Here is a 21,879-nt window from a genome sequence, read left to right on the forward strand (position 1 = left end):
AGTTGAGACTGACCTGGAACTCACTATGTAGCCCAGGCTGGTCTCAAACTCACAGCGATCCTCCTGCCTCAGCCTCCCGAGTACTGGGATTACAGATGTGTGCCACCATGTCCAGCTTCAAACTTATTAACTTTTAAAAGTACAGGCATCTCTCAAAAATCTTACTAATTTTCCACTAGAATTCAAAATGACAAAGGATATCTTTAACCAAACTTTTAATACTGTTTATTAATCAATGTCTATAGATTCACTTATTATTTCACTTCTGTGAAAATATTTACTGAATACTTATTCTGTATAGATGCTAGTAAGAACACATAACACATTCATGCTATAAAAAAAAGTACATCATGGTGATCTTTTACCAAACTCCTTATTTTAGTGTAGTTTATTTTCTCCTTAAGTATTTGAGTGTTTGATATAGCTGTCAAGTGAGTAGCAAAGAACCCAGTAATCAGCACTCACAATGTTTAAAAAGGATGATTCTAAATATTTATTTCGGAAACAGTGATTTTAAAGAAGTAACTATCTGATATACAGTTAAGCAAATGATATTCTTTACTGTGAAAAATAGATCAAGAATTCTCTGACCAATAATAGCCAATGTCACAAAATCCTTCACATTTTCAGGAGACTGCAAGATTCTAAAGAACCAATAAATACAATGCAAGTACAAAGAAATATCACTGTAACAGGTCACGAGTAGGGTCTGATATAATTTTGTCTGTCATGGAAATATTTTTAAAATGACATTAATTTGAAAAGGTATCTGATGTTTAATACTTTTTTCAATTCACAGCAAACTAGGTAAGAATGGTTAAAAAGCACTTGGATATCTTTAAAGATGTTTGTGATGAAACTTTATGTACAAATTCATTTTCCTTATTAACATTTTATTTTACTATTTTAGCACATAATTAAAAAAATTCTCAACCAATACTTGAGGCCTCCAAATATTAATTTTGAAAGTTTTTCATATTTCATACAGGACACCAAAAAGTTCTTTACACGGGATGGGTATCTCAAGTTTCCCACCAGCTGCATGAGGCACGGTATATAATGCCAGAAAGATGGCTACTAAATGAATGCCTAGGGATTTTCCTGGATCTGAGCAAGTCGATATGCTGAGACCTACTATGTGGTGATTTGAGAACACTTTTAAACATTAATATTTTTGAAATTTAAGTTTGAATAAATGGATTTCCAGAATTTTATAACAAGAAAAAAAAACCTGAGGAAGTTAAAATCTACCCCATGAATATAAATTCAAAACTAGCAAAACGATGTCAAACTTCACAATCTTGCAATCATAGTACTGTAGAGTTTGTTAGCCCTTAAGATGAACAGGCATGCACACATGTGCACGCACACGCGCACGCGCACGCGCGCACACACACACACACACACACACACAATCTCTCTCTCCTTCACTTAAAATCATTTATTTTACTCTGTCAAGACAAAGTGCTAATTAAGAAAACCTTAAAATATTTTTTGACAGGATAAAGACGTGCTAATCATCATCAAATGAACAGCAAAAATTAAAATTAAATTGTATTTCTAATCTATTTTTGTTCAACTTTTTATTAAACAACTGCAATAAACTGATTTAGCAGGACTCAGATGTAATCTACCCTCAACAATTTATTTACTTCAAAGACTTTTATACTTTGTGAAATTCACTATATTTCTTAGCAGAAGAATTGGTAACCACTGTGAACAACAGTAAGCCTCTAACCCAAATTCCATTGTAATATTGTCCATCTCATCAAAATGCATTCTGAGTTATATAATTGCTTGCTATTTCCTAAACAACAAAGCAACCTGGGGAGGAGGAGACTAAGCAGTCATTCCTATGTTATTTGAGGTGGGGAGATCTACACCTACCATATTTGAGAAATACTTAACCAGGATAATTGAAAACCATGCACGAAATAAAAATGAGGCAAAAATTGAGCAAGATGGAGTAGTCTCTATCCTGGAATAACTCCCAATTCAGAAAGAAGGACAAACAAGTCAATAAATTATAAATTGTTATCAATGAAATGAAATTACATAATTTATATGACAATACACAGAGCTAGAAGAAGGAAGAAATAAATATCTTCAGGAAATGCACATGGCAATATTTTAAACTAAAAGAATAGAGGGAAAACAAACACTAAATTTTGAACTGACTTGAGTACTTCTTCAGTATCCCATCAAAATGCCATACTTTTTCAAGTCTGAGTAAGTTAATTATTTTTTTTTAAATGTTTTATTAAGAAAGCAAAGTATTCAGGAAAGACAGCTTACTGTAAGCCAGGCACTCTTCTAGGAGTGTATGCTAACATTAAGTCACTGAAGCTGTACAGCAGCCTTATGAAAGGGGCACAGAAAGCTGAAGTCACTTCTCCAAAGTCCTAAGACTATTAAGTAAGGCAGCTGAACACAGGCAGATCTTGGTCTCCAATTTACAAACAATGGTTTCTCCATATATGAAGCAAGAAATATTGTCAGTTGAAAAATTCTACAACGTTACTGAACCATTTCAGTTGCAAATGTGAGTTGTGTGCATGAAACCTATGTGAGAGCTACTATACTCTCAAGAGAGCAACAAACAGGCAGCTAAATGTGTACTGGTACAATTTACTACTGAGAATTCACCAAAAGCAGTTTGAAAAAGTTTACATATCCTGCCAATTTCATCTTGGTGAAGAATTCCTTCTGCCATCTATGACATAATGTACAGTGACACTAGGCAGCCATCAGTGGGCAGAATGGAAGAAAATCTGATGAAAGGTGCTCACCAGCAACACATGGGATTTGCTTTCTTTCACAACTTCTCTAAGAACTTTTACGTCCTACCATCACTCTTTCATGGTCCTGTGCTTTATTTCCCTAAAACATGAAATAATGAAAGAGAGCTGAGAACAGAATACACCAAAGATTTGTATTGAAATGTCTTTTCAAAGGAGCTACAAAGTTTTTATCCTTACCAAAATGATCTGAACCCTACAGAAAACTGACAGAAGTTACATATGGCACTTACTGAAGAAGCTGCTTTAAAATGCTCTTTGTTGATTACTCCAACATAAATACACTTGAAGGGGACTACATCTTCCACTAGATTTTAAATACTTTTAGTTCAGCGCGCACACACAGTTAAAAAAGTTTCCATATGAGCACAGACTGAACATTATGTGCACACAGACTACATAGTGCGGTCATCACTCTGGCTGCTTCTTAATTTTACCACATACAGACCTCTTTCTAGGAGCCAGCCGATCTTTAATAATGGCAATCTGATCCGTATGTGGCTATCCTTTACTAACAGCAAACATCATTGTTAACATATGCATATTTCTGTGATTCTGTCCCATGCATTACTGTCTCTATCTTTTTCCTCCCTATGATACATAATTACAACAAATGTAGATTTATATCTATTTTAATCTCCTGTAGACACTCATTTGTTCAATATGTTTATTTGAATGCTTATTAGATATTAGCTAAAATAAAATGGTCCCATCTTTATCATTTAGGAGAGAAGAAAAGAATGAAACTGTAAAACAAAGCAAAACTTCAACTGAATGAAAAGCTACAGAATATTAAACAATATATAAGGTTAAGGTTTTGACCTAGTGTAGGGGTTCAGAGAAAGCTTCTCTCTGAAAGGAGAACTGAGCTGGGCTGTGGCTAGGGAAGGGTACCAAACATGCCGAAGGCAGAGAATAAAGGTTCTATGGTGAGGGTAAGATAAGGCTAGGCAAGTAAGGCAGAAATAGATCCTGCAAGACCTCATAAAGGACTTTTATGTTTATGTAAGAACAATGAAAAGCTAATGCTGGATGTTAGTCAAGAAAAAGGCAATCAGGAGTATTTCTTGAAGACGTATGGATCTTGGGGCATCTTTGAAATATATCCAGGTGAGAGAGGATCATGTTCCAAGTGCTCTGAAGCTCAGAAGAGAGGTCCTGGTTGGAGATGAGCCTCTGTATAAAGGCTGCAAAAGTCTAATTTCCTTCTAACTCTTCCCCATCCTAAAGCTGTCAATCACAGTGTCTGAAACCAAAACTTTGTTACAGTGTTAGTGTCAATTATGTGCCTAGGTTCTATATAGACTAAATTCTATGGTGCAATGACCACTTCTACTTTGATTCTTGTTATAACTCACAAGGTCCTGCACCTAGTAAAGTGTTAATAAATAATATGGGAGACAATGAGCAATGTAAGATATACTCTAAAGGATAGAACCACAGAAATAATTTTAAATATTAATTTTCAACATAATTTGAAAAATAGATTTATCATGTTCATTTATTATTGTATATATTTATGTTATTTTGCATATTTACATTTCCCTTTAAGGAAAAGTATCCCTGGGTATTTATATAATTTAATAAGTTAAATTAGAAGAAAATACAGGTTGATATGCAATGAAAATGCAATTGACTGGCCCAGCACTTCCTACACCTTTATAAAGGACCAAAAGAATAGAAACATTTGCTATTGAAAGGAATATACAGTCCTAGCAATGCTTAACAATATTTGCTTACATATCTTCATTTCCCAAAGATCTCATTTAAACGATTTATTCATGGGTATTAACGTAACAGCACTTTGTACCTCTACTTTACTAGCAACAATGCGAAGCATAAAAGTTTGGGAATTACCAAAAGCACTGTAATTAATACTTGTTAAAAAAATTACCTATCTTTACTTCATATACATGACCTATATTTATATATTTTAATCTCTAAGAACAGACTAAGTTCTTTTCACAGTAATATTATATTGAATACTATACATTTTATGTGTAATTGCTTAGCTGTAGTTTGGTTTAATTGCTATCACTTTCCTCTGACAGAGACAGTATTATATCAAGAAACATAGTTAATTAAAAAAAAAAGCTCAAAAGGACGAAAATCCCACTGAAATACTTTGTTTAAAAAAGTAGTGATGGTTATTTCAGTTATACCTCATTCACTGTGATTTTGTGAGCCAGGAATACTTCTTAGAACAGATACATTTCTGTGTGTACATTTCCCTCACATCTAACTCTGCAGAAGGAACATACCTCAACAGTATCTTAACTTAATTTTCAGTGCAGTCAACACAATACATGTATATCTGCAAATATTCAATGATTTTTTCCTCTATTAGATAATATTCTTTTATATCTAAACTGAAGAATGTCATTGCATTTTTCTCAGAGTATTATGCTTTTGCACACAGACATGGTCTGGGAATTTTAAGTAAATATATTTAAGATTGTGACAGGTTAAACTGATGAGAGACACTAGCCAGCTAGTAGCACTTTCTAAATTACATTAAAGAGACAGTAAATATAGTAAATGAAGGAAAAACTCATCAGATGCTTCTGGAGGCTGTGCTTTGCCCTTTATTACTTTTTTGTATTAGAGTTAGTTAATATTCTAAATAGGTCTACAAAAAGATGAACAACCTCTCAAGCTCTGAATTCATGGCACTGACCTTAGACTTCCTCAGAATGATTTTTAATGCACTCTGTTATTAGTAAAACCTGTTCAAACACATGCCCCATCTGCCAGCACCCTATATGCAAGAGAGCTTCTCATTCTTGTAGCCAGCACAACTTCTGCCTGCTTCCTTCTCTTCTCTACATCCCAGCTGTATGGTAATGAGTATGAGCAGCTGAAAAATACTGCATAACAAAGCTAATATAAAACAGCAGAACAACACCTCCCCTCAAGGAAGCAAACGCAGCATGAACATAACTGATAAGCTACTGAACAGAGGTGGGGGTTAAAATTTTATTTGTGTGTATTTTGCAATGGGGGGTGTTCATACATGTGAACATGTTAAGCATGAAGTTTCTATAACTAAAAACCTAAAAGAACCAAGAGAGCACAGGAAACCAAAGAAAGCTCTAAATTTCTAAGCAGTTTTGTTAAAATTTGTGAAGCAGTTCATCATAGAGTAATTAGCACTATTTTTACAAGATAGTCTTCAAAGATATCAACAAATTCTAGTATGAAAATGTTCCATTTTCTAATTAACAAATTTTGGGGCCTTTAGAGAGAAAAAAAGGCAGAACTTAAAATCACAATAGAAACTATTTACTGGACATTGTAGAAGATAATGTGAATCTGTATATTCTGTTTTTAATTCTTACATAGCATTTTAAAATGTTTAATTTAATGGCATTTGAAGCCAACACATTTATTCTAAACATCTGAGAATTTCCAAATAAAATACAACAAAGATGTTACATAGATTTTCCTCATTGAGGTAGATATAATGGGGTTAAGTTTTTACATACATGATAGTCACCCTGAATGAATCTACATAATATAAAGAAGAACTAAACCACATTAACGTTTCATGTGCAATACCTTTCCACTTAGAGAAGATTAACAGTCATTCCAGAAAAGTGTTTAAGAAAACTAACTATTCAAAATTGGCGTTATGTATTTCCTTTCACAATTTGAAGAAAGTAGATGTGAGAAAGCTTTCAAAAAAACTAGATCTAAATAAACTAAGAAGTACTACTGTATCAAGAAGATTAATTATAATTCTCACCAACACATCTAAAAACGTCTTATATGGTCCTCATGATAGCATGGCCTTAATTCATGACCATATTTTCTACAGGTCATTTCATCTTGCTTTTGCAACAACTATATGTAGTACGTACTACTATTTTCTCCATTTGACAGACAAGGTTTTGCGAGGGACAGAATTAAGAACTTATACCCAGTTCTAATAGGCTCCGTCAAGTACTCTACTATTCTGACATAAATTCCACAAGGATGAGGATCTGGGTCTGTTTTGTTCACTGTTAAACTCTAAATGCCTAAAGCAGTCTTCAGATGATAGAAGTATTGAACAGAACAAATAAACACTTGCAAAGATGACTGCTCAGTTATTTTGTTTTAGGTATAAGTCAAGAAAAGCTACTGAATTTTATAATACAGATTTTAAGAACCTTAACTGTTTTGACATTTAAAATAATATTAATGAAAGAATCTTAAAATAAGACTGCTTAGTAATATAAATTTTGCTCACTTGTCATGTTAAAATTTAGGACATAAACATTTTGAAAGGCTGGTACAGAATGAAGCAAAATTTCACTGCCTTAGCATTTTGAATATTTCTTGAATTTATTTATTCTCATTTTATTGTCTGGCTGTAAGAATGCATTTTCTTTTAACTAACTTAACATATTCCTTGACTTCAAATATAAATCAAGGCCAGGCTTTTATACTATAAAAGCTTCTGTACAATATACATAAAAACCTGAATTGAACTTAATGAAACAGAATCAACTATCCTTTATTTTCTCAGAGAAAAGCAAACTTTTAAGTAACTTGGATTTTAAAAACCTACAAATTCAGACAAGATTGACAAAAACAGTACTATACTGCCCCTACATGTTCATATTAGTAGTAACAATGACATTTTAAGCTCTCAAGTGATAATGTAGAGATTTCTGTGGACTACTTAGAAAGCTTTTAAAATAAATCTTTGCCAAGTAAATTGTTTTGAGTCACCCACACATACATTTATAATTAAATATAATTGACAAATTTCAATTTTCATGTTCCAGACTAGTAGAGAAGAAATTTAAAATAAAAGAATTTCACCCAACATTAATCATACATTTTTCCCTCTCAAAACAGATTTCTCTATCATCCCAGGAGGATATCATAAAATAACCAAAATCAAATAACTAGCTAGCCAGGCTTAGTCATGCTTTAGGGGTTCACATTTAACCTTTTCTGTCTGAGTTCATTATGTCTACATTCATTTGAGAAAGGAGGTTCAACAGATAAGTCTTGATTCTGTCCTAAGTAAATTTCTAAAGTACGTATACATGGAATTCATTACAAAACTATGCTTCAAGTCAACTATCAAAATTACTGTATCATTTATATCTGGCATGTTCTTAGGCTTTACCTACACTTTGAGTTGCTACTACCAAATGGCTACTCTTAAGTATTCTATCCTTCAAAGAAAAACAAATACAGAATGCAAATGATGCTAATGTAACAGGGTGTATATTTTTGAGAAATGATGGCTTTCCCCAGGAAGTAAGTCTGCAATTTGTGTAAAAGGATGTAATGAGAAGAGCCTACAATTTTATGTTTTGACAGCTCTGAAAGATACTCAATATAGGAAAATGAAATTATACAGACAATATTATAGTTTGATAAATACTGAATAGTGTTCTCTATATACCATGTTTTATTTATATATACATGCGTGTGTGTAAATACACAGATACGACCAAACTCAAAAGAGAAAACTTTTATTAATCTAGTATCAGATTTACATTTAAAAATCCCTGCATTTATTATTTTATTTTTCCTATTTTAGGAATAAGCATTATATATGCAAATAAAGACATGCTGTATCAATAGGTTCTTGGGAAAGTAACAGAATTGTAACATCTAAACACTTAGCACACAAAATGGGAATACTTGTTGTTTATATCACATTTTTTAAAATCTTAGACTATATCTACTATTATTTAACCAGTTTCTATATGAGACATAATTTCTTTAGCTTTCTACAGTAAGTCAGAGGGCCAAGAACTCCAATTCTGACCTAGAATCAACTCAGGAAGAAATCATTAAATGTGCTTCATAAGACATTAAAGATTCTCAAGGAAACTTTTTTTACAAAAACATAAAAAATTCAATGAGATGAAATCACATACATTCTTTCAGAACATAAAAGTAATATTCAGTACCAGATACTACCTAGCATAATTTTAAAACTAGTAGATTATATGTGCCAATACGGTTACCAACATAACCCATCAAATCAGGCAGTGTGTGTCTGTGTATGCGAATATACAAGCATGTAGTTTTCTGTAGATACAGAAATGATCACCAAGTGATTTAAAAATAAAAGTGTAACATTTAATAAAGTAGCCTAACAACTCTACTCCTTATACAGTTACCTGAATTGAATGTGCTGCCTCAGGCCTAGGCAGACTTCTCAGAGTTACTAAAATATTAAGTGGGTTTTTTGTTTTGTTCGTGAATATATATTAAGCGCCTAAAACTCTGTCTCCTTTATTTGCTAAATGAATGAATGAATGAACCAACACTCCTCTACTTGGATTTATGACCATGATGGTGAAAGACACAGCTCTCAGACAGAAAGGCATCTACTGCTTCTGTAAGGGAGGGTGGTCTGCCTTCCCCATCTCTGTAACACTGGCAACACATGCAAAGAGCATGCATAACATGTGTTAGCAGATACAAATTAACTTAATAGCGTTCTTGCTCTATGGAAATATGGGGAGAATTTTTATATGTGGGTGAAGTTTTCTTTCCCCATTTAAAGCATAAATCCACAGTATCTTAATCACTGAAGAAAAATAACAACAAAAGCTCATTATATGGAGCTGCTTATAACTATGTTAAAAAAATGTAGGTACTTATCTATGTAGCATATGTTTTACAGAGTTTAAATATGCACATACACAAAGACTTAAAAGCTTAGACTGCTCTGACATTTCAGTGCATTTCAGTGTTTTCCATGTGAGTGACATCTAAAAAACACAAAGGGCTGTGCAGTCAGTTCCACAATTTGAGTCAGCTGGGCTTCTAAATTCAGATTTTTTTTGGATTTTAAAAAGATAACACTGCGCATATACTGTATATCACAACACGTCCAATACATTATACCTTAATATTTTGCAGCAAAACATATGAGAATGCAGAAAAATAAAAAAGGTGACTGCTTTACATTAGCTTATTTAAACATTTTTAGCTTTACAAGTTAGATTTCTTGTCTGTGGATTTATTTCATAGCTGCTTACTTTGCCAAGAGCTTAGTTCCAAGTTTATTTTTAGCACATTTTTCATCTACCTTCCATACTACATGCAAGTCTTATAGTATGTGGTTAGTTTCTACAAACATAAGCTACAAATTTTAATAGCCTTGCCCTGTGTGATACTGAAATTCATAAACCATTTCTATACATTTTTTTTCCTATTAGCAAAAGAAATAGCAAGTTATGGAAGCTGACTCCACAATGTACTTAAGGTTTATAAATCATGTGTTAATATGCTTCATGTTCACATTTGACAATCAAGGCACAACCCAAAAACTAAAACAGCATCTGATGACAAAATATAGAAATCAAGGTTATCAGTAATTAGATAGTGAGGGTGTCATAAATTGTTGGAGAAAGTGAGAATTACATATTTTAAACAGCAGGATTATATGGCAAAAGTTAGCCCCTAAGACATGTCAGTAAGTCCTCATCCCAGAGCAGTGTGCCACAGTGGTAGTGACTCTGGAACTCAATTACCTGAGTTACAACCCCAGCTATACCACTTCCTGGCTGCAAAGCAAGGAATTAAACCTTCTATGGCTCAGATTTCTCACTTGTAAAATAAAGATAATATAAAGCCACCACTTTACTAAGTTATTTTAAGGATTAAATTGATTTTATAAAGAAAGAAAGCAGAGCCTATCCTGCATACCACATTAGACTCTATTGTATTACTCTATTTTAATGTCATCAAAACATTATTATTAACAAGAGTGTTTTCTGTCTCCTCAAAGTAGAATTAAGCTCTATGAAGATGTGGCCTTTGCCTCTCTTGTACTTTCATAACCACAGGTGCTAGAAAAGTCCTCAAGTTTGTTTCTGGTGTTCTTTTTGGCTGACATTAATATAGTAGTAATAAATCAACAGCAAGATATAAATGAACAATTTGCAGCAATATAATTAATGTGAAAAAGCAGATGTGAGCCCAACCAGTGATGCATATTGCCTTACCAGCTGCTTCACAAACACCTTCATGTTCACATCAGAGCTACTGAAAAGGCTTTCCTTAACCATTTATACTGTGTTCTGTGTGCCCCCGAGAACTCCCACCATATCTTGCACATAGGTCCATTTACACAATTATCTTTTTTGTACTAAAATGATTTGTGTCTTTCCACTAGATGCCTAAAGATAAGGTGTTGAAAGGATTGTGTTTTTTCATTGTTGCACAGTCATGAACATGGATGATAATTATATATATATATAATATATATATATATATATATATTTGGTACCGGGGATTGAACTCGGGTCCTTGCGCTTGCAAGGCAGGCCACCGAACTGCTGAGCTTAAATCCCCGGCTGATAATTATATTTTTATTTATAGCCAATACAGAAAATACGCTCTCAAGAAAACATATGATATATAATATATTCCATGTACTCATGTTTATGAATGACACATAATGCATGATACAATAATACATATTAAGAATGGGATATTTTTAATAGAAAAAGGCCAATAAGATTTAAAATAGAATGACCTGATATCTGGTAAAATATTAAACTTTAATTGATAAAATAAAATGACGATTAAGGACAACTGATAATCTTTTTAGATTTTAGATTTTTTTTATCTGCATTTTCCAAATCCCAGGGACATGCACATTTGCAAATGAGAAGCTTAGGAAGAAACAGTTTCATTTCCTCATTAAAAAACAGGCAAAGAAATAAATGAACTCAGGTACCATATCAAAATGACCCTCCGGATTTGCTCACACCATTACTCTATTCTTTCAGCTCTTCAAATAACACAATGTTTTCTTTATTTCTGTATTTTCTGACATTTTCAAGCCACTGTCCTACAAAAGTGCCTCCTAAATGACTATACCATATGTCTGTTTCTCCTTCAGTTTCAAAATCAGTAAGTACTAATTATTTTTAAAATTAAATGTCAAATTGTGTTTCGGTTTAGTTAAATTTAGAAAACGAAAGATTTAAAATCACAGCTGCAGAGTCATTTAAAAAAACATTTAGTCAACAAAAACATATCATATTCTCACAATATAAAAACTCCTTAAAGAATTTTCCAAGTTTAACAAATATTTTAATGAATTGGTCATATAAATATTTATACTATCCTTCTCCTACCTACCACACAGAAAGCATGAGCGATAATAAAGATCACTTCTGAGCTGTAAGAATCCATATCCAGAGGAGACAAAATATCTCCACAAAGTCATACACCACCACCCTGAGTAGTCCGAGTATGCCTAAGAGTCCAAGGCGATGGCAGTAAGTATAGAATGTTTCTCTACAGTGGAAACAACCCCAGATGAAGTCAGTGCCAGGAGAAAAAGGTGAGGTCATGGGAAGAACCTGGAGAGACAAAGGCACAACATCACTGATTGAGTACCAGGACTAGGGAGGGGTAGGAGAATATGATGCTGGCCTTTAAAAAGCCATACATTTTTGTTATGTTAAGGAGATATCCATGTATGTGTACTTAGCTAAGTGTTCCCTGAAACAGACAGTGAATTTCATGCAATTCCTTTAAGATATCAAAACATTTTAGAAGAGCAGACTAGCTACAACGTATTAAATGAGAATTATGGTTTGACTAGAATTCAGGATGGAGGAAAGGTAAACTTGGAATAGAGCTAATTGGCAAAGCTATGACAGAAATGTTAGACTAAGAAATGGTCCCATAAGAAATAGGCAAGTATTTCTGGCAGCTGCTCGGGCTAGCATGAAAAGAATTCTTGTAGTACAGATTATTAATAGCAATAGACTCTGGGAGAGGCTGTTATTTAAACTGTAAAAGTATCTCACTAAAATTCAAAAATGTAGAAGTATAATTTAATACGACAAATAATCTAGGAAGTTATAAAACTAAGCAATAAAAATAATATTCTAAATAAATAATAATTGTAAACCCAAACATGGAACATCTGTTTAGACTAAAAACACAAATTATACTTTTAAAAACATGAGAAGAGATGAGCAGTAGCTCAGTGGTAGAATGCTTGCCTAGCATGCACGCAACCCTGAGTTTGATCCCCAGCACCAGAAAAATAAAACCATGGAAAGAGCAGGAGAAAATGATACTTCAAAATGATATAGGTGACAAGTGTATGGCAAATATTAATCTCCAAAAGGAAAAAAATCAACATCGTCATGAACAAATAATTTTTTATCTGTTTTTTTCATCTTATATTCACATACCTTTTTCATGATACCTTATAAATAAGCAATATCATGTTCTCAAAATGAAAAGGAATTCATTCGATGGAAAATCTATAATAAATATGAAGTACAAGGATAAATATGAAGTACAAGGATACAATATGAACTAAGGAAAGTCCATAAAATGTTGGCATGGTGGGAATAAATTTGCTTAAAATATGATTTGCCTTTAATAATATTAAAAAGCCTTCATGCTGTTTCTTACTTGGTATTATTTTTCTGGAGAAGAATTACGCAAAAGTCATCATGAATCTAAACAGAGTCATACTACTTCATTCAGTAATTCTATTTGTAGAAATCTGTGCATAGTGGTGTGGTTAAAGATTTATGTATAAAAATGTTCAAGCAGGTCACACTACCCACAAAATCAACAGTAGTAGAAAGGCTGAGGTACATTCATATGGTAGATTATGCCCTATTATTACTTACACAGGCGGTTAAGATCGTGACCACTCAAGAGTCACGTGTAAACATTAGCAATATATTAAATATGAATTACAGTGACAATTTTTTTTAAAGCAATTAAATGCTTAAAACTACCATTGAAGTTTACTTCTGAAAAGTGCAGTTATTTGTAGTTTTGGAAACTGTTAAGGAAAATATTTTTTCATTCTATATTTTGAGCATGTTGTATTTTTATAAAGAGAAGTATAAGACACTAAATGTCATTCAGAAGAAGTTCACTATACAGTCACTTACCTCAGAATTTAAGGGATATTAAAACACAAAATTTGGGAGGATAATGACTCCTAAATTTTCTTTGCCAACAGTTTTTTCAATGGTCTGCATTTTGGGTACAGAAAAAATCTTTATACAAATGAAAATTTTGTTATAAAATAATTAAAGATGTTCCTTTCTGAAATGAAAGCAACATAACGATAATTCTGGCAGGTCTTGAAATGTTCTATAATAGACTGGTCAGTAACTTCAAGGAGCATTAATAAATTAAAATTATATTCAGCTTCAACTAATAAGAAGATATACACAAAATCAACAAATAAGGTATGTCTGAATGACAAAATTAAAATTTTATATGGCCTTGTCTGTTATCAGTAACTCAACAATGAATAAAAACTTGAACCCAACATAATACTGTTAAGAGAGATGCTATGTTGTTTTTGTTGCACTTATTGAATGAACGGATGAAAATGCTATTGTACTACATTTTGAAGATAATCTGTTAGCCACCCTGTCTGTCCTTGATCGTTCTTTGCCAAACATAAACCCTAAGATATTATTCCTCAGCTTACAAAAAGACACAGAATTAGGCCAGGATTCAGCACAGTGGTGCCATACCTGCCTCACAAGTGCAAGGCCCTGAGTTTGATCCCTGGTACCAAAGGGGTTGGGGGTGGGCAAAGAATAAGCGAGACTAAGAATATTTCTAGTTTTTTATGATTAATATCATTACATACTCTGTAGGATACATTTTTAAATGAAAAATCCTGAGATTGTGCAAAAAATTCTAAATTTATAAATACACTGCATACAAAAATTTTTTGTAGATTAACTGTTTGAAACTTTGAATGCATTTCCTCATACTGTCTCTGTTAACAGTGACAGGCTGCTATACCTATGCTCCAAAATAATATAGTAGTAATTAAAAGTAGCAGCTGAAAAGTATTAAGTACATAAGAAATACTGTATACATGTCAAAAAACTTAGAGAAAGAATCGCTAGTACCTATAGTACCTACAGATTAATGTCAACTTTCCTATTTCCCAAGAAAAATGGAGACTTAACTTACTAGTTGAGCCATGGTTTTCTTATCTACTGAATGAAGACAATACAACTTACAGTATTTCAATGATTAAATGAGTTAATTTTTTAATGTTGGAATGCTGCTTATAATACATGCTAGGTAGGTTCTTTTTAAATTACAGTTATCACTAATAGGATTACTAAGGTAATACACATTTAAAAGAAATAATAAAAAGCAGTACATTAAGATTACAGTGATTAGAAATACAAAATAAAATTCTTCACATTACTACTACTAAAGAATATGAGAAAAGCATGATTTTTCAAAGGAATGAATGGCTTAAAAGTCTCAGTATGGCCATTCTAAAAATTTACCATAAGCTGAAACTTATATATAAGCAAACAGTTATATGCTAAATATTTACTGTAGTATTGTTATAATAATAAAAATCTATTTTCAATGTTTTTATAAACAAAGTTTTACCAAAACAAAGTCATGCCTATTCATTTAAGTACAGTCCTATGTGAGATGAGCGGTTTTCACAGGGCTGATATGGTCCACAGAGCCTAAATACTCACTGGCCCTTGGCAGAAAAGGTTTGTGACCCCTGATTCTACGACATCCCAAACTGCGACAATACAATACATAGAAATGATATTAACATTTTTTCAAATGACACACAAATATTCTTTTAACTTTATTTTAAGGAAAATAAGTTTAAATGTGGTATTTGGACAAGAACTTGATAAAGGATATAATCTTTACAAAACTGTTTTCAACTAGTAGAAATCCCAGTTGTGTATTTCTCTAGGGCCTGGGTTCCTGATTTCAGATACACAAGTCCTTGTCCCACAACTATGTCCTGTGGGTACCACCAAAATGGTGCCCCATTCTCAGTCTTCAATTTGCTAATGCCTGTGCTCCATACACCCAGGAATATATGAGGCGCTCTAAAAGCAGTTTTTGTCTATAAACTCGAACAATCAACCAGATATGGTAAAAAGTCCTGTACAAATCAACAATCATGTGCCATTTGGAGGTTTCCACCAAAGCAGTATCTGTAAGAGAATATTCTAAAAGTCAGTCCTGGTGGCAATGGCCTATAATCCCAGCACTCTAGAAAGCTGTAGGAAAGCTGTAGGCAAAAACATCACAAGACTGAGCCTAGCCAGAGCAAAGTAGTGAGACCCAGTCTCAAAATAAGAGATTAAAAATGGGCTGGGGCATTTGCTCATCAGATGGAAACTCGATAAAGATGTGGTTTTTCTATGGAATACTACTCAGCCATAAAGAATGAGAAATTAGATTTATTCATAGGAAAATGGATACATATTGAGGATATACTCCTAAGTGAAATAAATAAGTCACACATGTAAATACTGAATAGTTTCTCTGGAGTGAAAAACTATAATAGTACATGGGATCCTAATGAGATAAGTGACCATGTGAAATAGGAAGAAAAGGGCTGAGGGTGTGGGGAAGGTGGGAAGGGTGGGGGAAAGGTAATAAGGGAGAGGAAAAAAAGTAAGAAAATAAAAAAATGGAAATAAAATGTTTGTAAATGGGGAGGGGAGGAGGGGGTGAAGGGAGGGCAGGGACAAAGGGAAAAAATGAGAACCAAGACCTGTCATGTAAAGGTACAAGATCCCAATAATAAATGTAACTGTATTGTATACTTAAAATGTACCAATAAACTCAATCTAAAAAAATGGGCTGGGAATATAGCTCAGTACAAAGCCCTGGGTTCAGTCCCCAGTGGTGGTGGTGGGTGGATGGGGTGGGGTTTGAATGAAAATTCTAAATGCTTAAAAGTGCTCCAAACTAAAATCAAATGAGTGAAGACAGAATATTTAAGCATTAAAGTGATTTTTCTATCAACATACCATTACCAAACACAAGATATATCATCCTTTATCACTAAACAGAAAATATGCTGCCAGAAGGCATGTCTATTCAACATTTACCATTATTTCAGGTAGGTTTAAAATGTGGAAAAATAATGAACCTTAAGATTTAAGAAACAGTGTCAACATAATTAAAGGTATTCCAATTCAAAGGAAAAATAACTTCTCAACTATAGATATAGATTAAATAAGTCCTGTAAAATTTCTCTTCCTTTAAAGATCAGGGGGTTTTTTTGCCCTTCTTAGATAAGAGTTACATTCCCAAATTTACTCAAAGGTAATAATTACCTGTAGGACTTCCTTTTAACAAGGATTCCAACTGGTATTTATGATCAGGGAAGACTGAACAAATTTGAATAAAGTATAAGGACTCAACACTAATAACATTCTCACTTAGATAATGATTAATAGCCAAATTTCTATATTTACTATTATTACATTCAATCCAAAGTTTACATATTTCAGATGAGATCTGAGAAAATTTACATAATAAATTGGACTACCAATGGTAATATTATACTTTGCAATAAGATAAACATTTGCTGAAATTTGTGAAGAGGTTAGTTATGACTATTATTTTAAAGAATTTTTATTTTTACATTATTTTAAAGGAGCTGAATATGTCTAATATAAAGCTATGCAAGATGCCAGGCACAAATATGATTATTTGGCACATCAAAGCCTTTTTTAAACATCTGATAAAAATATATTTTAAAATGTTTGTCATAAACTATACCAAGGGAAAGTTAGTAATAAAGACAATCTAACAAAAGAGTATAAATCAATTAAGTAACAATGTAAAGCTACCTAAAAACACAGGAAGGATATAGTTTTGCAATCCCTCTAACATTTCTAGTAAAGTCAATTATTGAAAGATTGGCAGGGGAAAAAATGAATGTGTTATGTTTTTTAAATTTTAAAAACTTCTCTTTTCTAGTATGGATTTTCTTTTCACTTTTCTTTCTATTCCGTTATTACAACTACAAGGCTACAATTTTACGTAACACAATAACCTAGAAAAATCAAGTTGAATAGTGACCTTACAAAGCCCTCAGGGAAAGATTTGAGGTTCTCTTAACTTTTCTTAAATAATTATCTTCTATGTCTTTTAAATTTAATGTGTATGTCAGAAGGCAGAGGTAGACATAAAGTAATCTCCTATATACTATACTGAAGTTTACTGGAAATATTCAACAAGAGTACAAAATTCACTTTATTGTTTACAGCTTAACAGAATTTCATACTTATTTTCCTCAATTTTTAAGTTTGCTGTACTGGTATTTTCTTTTATAGCTGTACTAAAATAATTAATTAGTTTATTATGATTTTAAAACAACTACGGGCATATGCATAAAATGCATTAATCAAGAGTAATGACTTCATTCAGCAGAAGCTATAAAACTGACAGGCAAAAGAAGACACAAAAGAAGAAACAATTTCTTGAAGATAGTAAAGAAGAAAGAAACGAAGAGTAATAGTGATATTTGTGCTTCATTTTCAATGTTTAAACTATATTACATTTTAACTACCTTCAAATGCTTTCCAACATGGCTGCCACTTGTTTGGAATGGTAGAAACAACTCAAACTAATTAAAAATGTATTTTTATAAAGGCTGTGTAAGTTGTAATACAAAGAAGAATCTCTTTATAAGGAGGAAAAAATATTTTTCCACTGTTAGGGGTTAGTCTACTTGTTTAGCAAAATGTTTCCTTTTTAGTTAAAAAAAAAAAGAAAAAAGGAAACTAACAGCATGGATTATACAAACACTCATTTAACTTCAAAGAAACTGTGTGTGTGTGTGTGTGTGTGACAGAGAGAGAGAGAGAGAGAGAGAGAGAGAGAGAGAGAGGGAGACGGCTTTGTGTGCTCATGCCATAAACATATTTTAGATCTAAAAATATATCACTCTAGTAAATAATCAAAATAGCAATACAAAGTAACTCATAATAAATTGCTAATACTAACAGCCTCAAAATTTGATGGAAGAGAAAAAATAATGCCATCCTGAAGAACATCCAACAGACCATGACTTGATTATATATTAGCAGAAGTTCTACAAAATATTTGTTCAGTATTATCTATATATAACTATCATATCTGCCACACGATTGTTAACATGACATTTGTTTTATGTAACAGCAAGAAGTAACATCTCTATTAAATTTCAATTTAAGAAAGAATATTTTGAAAATAATCCACTGTAACAGGCTAAATAAACCTAAGTACCAGAATGCTATTTAACTGAGCTAAATTTCATATTTAAATGTTCAAGAAGAGTTATCACAAGCTTTGTACTTTTCACGAAAAATCACAGCTATAAATTCAGGGCTTAAATATTGTTAGCATTACTTCAAAATGTTTCTTTTTTACATTTCCAATTTTAAATGAGTTTGTAAGATTCTAACCTCGTGAAAAAAGGAGATAAAAAGGCAGACTAGGTAGGTAATCAATCCTGCCCTCTAGGCTCCATATCGTATTGTAAAGCTATTGTTATTATATAAGTTTTCACTGGTTGCTATACAATACATTATCTAGTTACAAATGGAAACTTGAAGCATTTCTTCAGTGAAGGCAGAAGTATGTCATTTAAATAAACATTCTCATTTTCAAAATGTGTAAAACTTACCCGTCTTCGACAAAAGGGGAGGCCTTGGGCAATGATGCTAATGCTAAATATCTTCATCACAGTTTGATGTGGTAGAGGCTCTTTTGCACTTTTAAGATCAACAGGAACCAAGCCATGGTTCAGAGTAGCTTTTCCTGGTTTTGACATTTTAAAACTCCTCTTGGTTGATGAATACTCTCTACATGTAATATAGGCACATTGCTAAAAACTCTGCCCACCAAATTAAATATATATATACATTTTTAAGTAATACTTTTAAAAGGCTGAGAACCCAAGGCCTGCTGCTTTGTCTTTCAACCTTCTCCTACCAAGTGTCCTGACCTGTCTGAGGCTTGGTGAAGTGCAAACTATCCTAGAATAGCCAGGAATTATAAACTACTGAAGTGAAAGCTCCTGCTCCTGCCAGTCAAACAGCTGGTGAGCCTCCCATGCAGTCGGTACAGCGAATGTGACCAAAGCAGGGCTGGACTGCAGGTTCCTTTTAATATTTCTCCAACTGATTAACATAGGTGTTCCCTAGAAAGTGAAAGGAATTATTTTTCTTCACCAAAACCAAAGCAAAATACTTAACATTATATCAACTCTTGTATATCTTATTAAGTCAACATTAATACTTTAGGAATACTTTAATTTTCAAATCTGAGGGTTTACCCACACTAAAAAATACATATTTATCTGTTCTACCTTAATTACATTAAAGCGAACATTATTTTTAAGTGTTCGTCTTGATGGTGCTCTAACATACTGTTCTTTATCTTGCACTTATTAAGACAGTAAACACTCTAGCTCTATTAATAACCACTCATATTAATCTTCCTACTAGAAACTGTTAATTTTGATTCAATCTGTAGTCCTGAAAACCTCATAGATTCTGTTTGAAAATAGTGACAGTCATGTGATTGATAAAGACAATACACAAAAGCTATCTATAAAGTCTGTGATGGCAAGTAATAAAGTCCTATGTCACTTAATGACAGGAATATGCTCTGAACAATGTAGTGCTAGAAGAATCACAGAATGTGCTTACTAAATTATGACACTAGATGAGAAGGTCTTGTGGTTCTGCCTTCATACAAGCAGCATCTTACCATGAAGTATCATACAGTACATGACTCTAAAGTGGGCAAAACTAACCAGCCCGCTGAAAATCCCTAGCGCCCAATTTCTGCAACACAACACAGACAAATTTTCCTCAAACACAGACAAGGAATCTGGGGGTATAACTGACAACTCAGTGACATTCAATATGTGGAGGCAAAGGCTCACCTTAAAGTGGCACCAAACAAATTTTTCCCATATTCAGATACTTCCCTAAAATAACCACTTATATAAGTGTTTGTTAATTTTTATCCTACTGTCTATATTCAAGCTCACAAATTAGATTGTTGAAGATATGAAAAAAAGCTTGATGTGAAAATAGTCCTGACAGCAGAAAACAAATGTGGTCTATCCTTTCTTACAATGTTCAGTTAACTAGTGTATTCTACTCTTTCATTTTTTTCTTCCAATAGATCTCTCAACAGCTTGTCTTAATCCCCCCCTTTTTTTAACTCTAGAAAGATCTACCTTACTATATATAAAGTGGGCTACAGAGAAGACAACGTACATATAAGAAATATTCTCAATCCTCCCTGATGCCATGATCATAAGAGTAATGGAGCTGGTGATGTAGCTCAGTAGTGCAGCACCTGCCTGACAAGCAAAAGGTCCTAAATTCAGTCCCCAGTACAAAAAAAAAAAAAAAAGTAAACCTTTTTTACAGGCCACAATTTAAAACACAGAAGTGCAAAATCATTTGCCATAGTTTTAGTCATACAAAAGCCAGTTTTTCCAAAGAATACATACACGTGGTCAGTAAGCACATGAGATGTTTTATTATTAGGGAAATGCAAACCAAAACCCTATGACTTCATATTCATTAGGATGGCTATTCCTTAAAAAAAGAGAGGAGAAGAGAAAGAGGAAGAGGAGGAAGAGGAAGGGCAAGGGAGAAGGGAAAGAAGGGGGAACAGGGGAAGAAGGCGGAAAGAAGGGGGAGGAGGAGGAAGAAAGAAGATGGAAGACGAAGGAAGGAGGAAGAAAGAAGAAGAGAAAGGAAGAGGAAAGGGAAGGGGAAGGGAGGGAGGGAGGAAAGGCAAAGACTTTCCCTCCAAAACAAAACAAGTCCTGGCAAGGACATGGGAAATAAGCCTTGTGCATTACTGGTGTGACTAAAATGAATGCAGCGGTAGGACAGCTCCTCAAAAAAGTTAAACATTGAGGGCTGGGGATTTAGCTCAGTGGCACCACACCGGTCTTGTGAGTGCAAGATACTGAGTTGGATCCCCAAGTTAAACATTGAATATTATTCATTATTATAATTCATATGATTAATATAATTCATTATTATAATGAAACAGCAGCTCTACTTTTAGATATACATTATACACAAACGAATTAAAGCAGGGTCTTTATTCCCTGCAGGGGATAGCTGTACACCCATGTTCATACAGCATCATTTACAACCAGAAGATGACAGCAACCTAAATGAACACTGACTGATACAGGGTTTAACAAAGTGCAGTATGGAATGTAATTCAGCCTTTTCAAAGAAGGGAAGGAATACTGACCACACTACAACATGAATAAACCAACCTCAAAGACATG

At 33.1% G+C, this 21,879-nt stretch overlaps 1 protein-coding gene across 5 annotated transcripts in view; it reads right to left on the minus strand.

Annotated features, from left to right (window-relative positions):
• Positions 1 to 21,879, minus strand: part of Fbxw7 (F-box and WD repeat domain containing 7) — a 173,095-nt gene that overhangs the window by 39,831 nt on the left and 111,385 nt on the right. The window contains exon 1 of one of the 5 annotated variants that reach the window (XM_019207991.2): positions 19,234 to 19,395. The exons of the other annotated variants lie outside the window; for them this stretch is intronic. Coding sequence (XP_019063536.1) covers positions 19,234 to 19,380 — 147 coding nt within the window. The 5' untranslated portion in view covers positions 19,381 to 19,395. Of the gene's footprint in view, positions 1 to 19,233; positions 19,396 to 21,879 lie in introns of those variants that run through there. 5 annotated transcript variants of the gene reach the window in all.

This window comes from Fukomys damarensis, unplaced genomic scaffold (genome assembly GCF_012274545.1).
Source record: "Fukomys damarensis isolate Sample0158 unplaced genomic scaffold, DMR_v1.0_HiC HiC_scaffold_38, whole genome shotgun sequence".
NCBI lineage: Eukaryota > Metazoa > Chordata > Mammalia > Rodentia > Bathyergidae > Fukomys > Fukomys damarensis.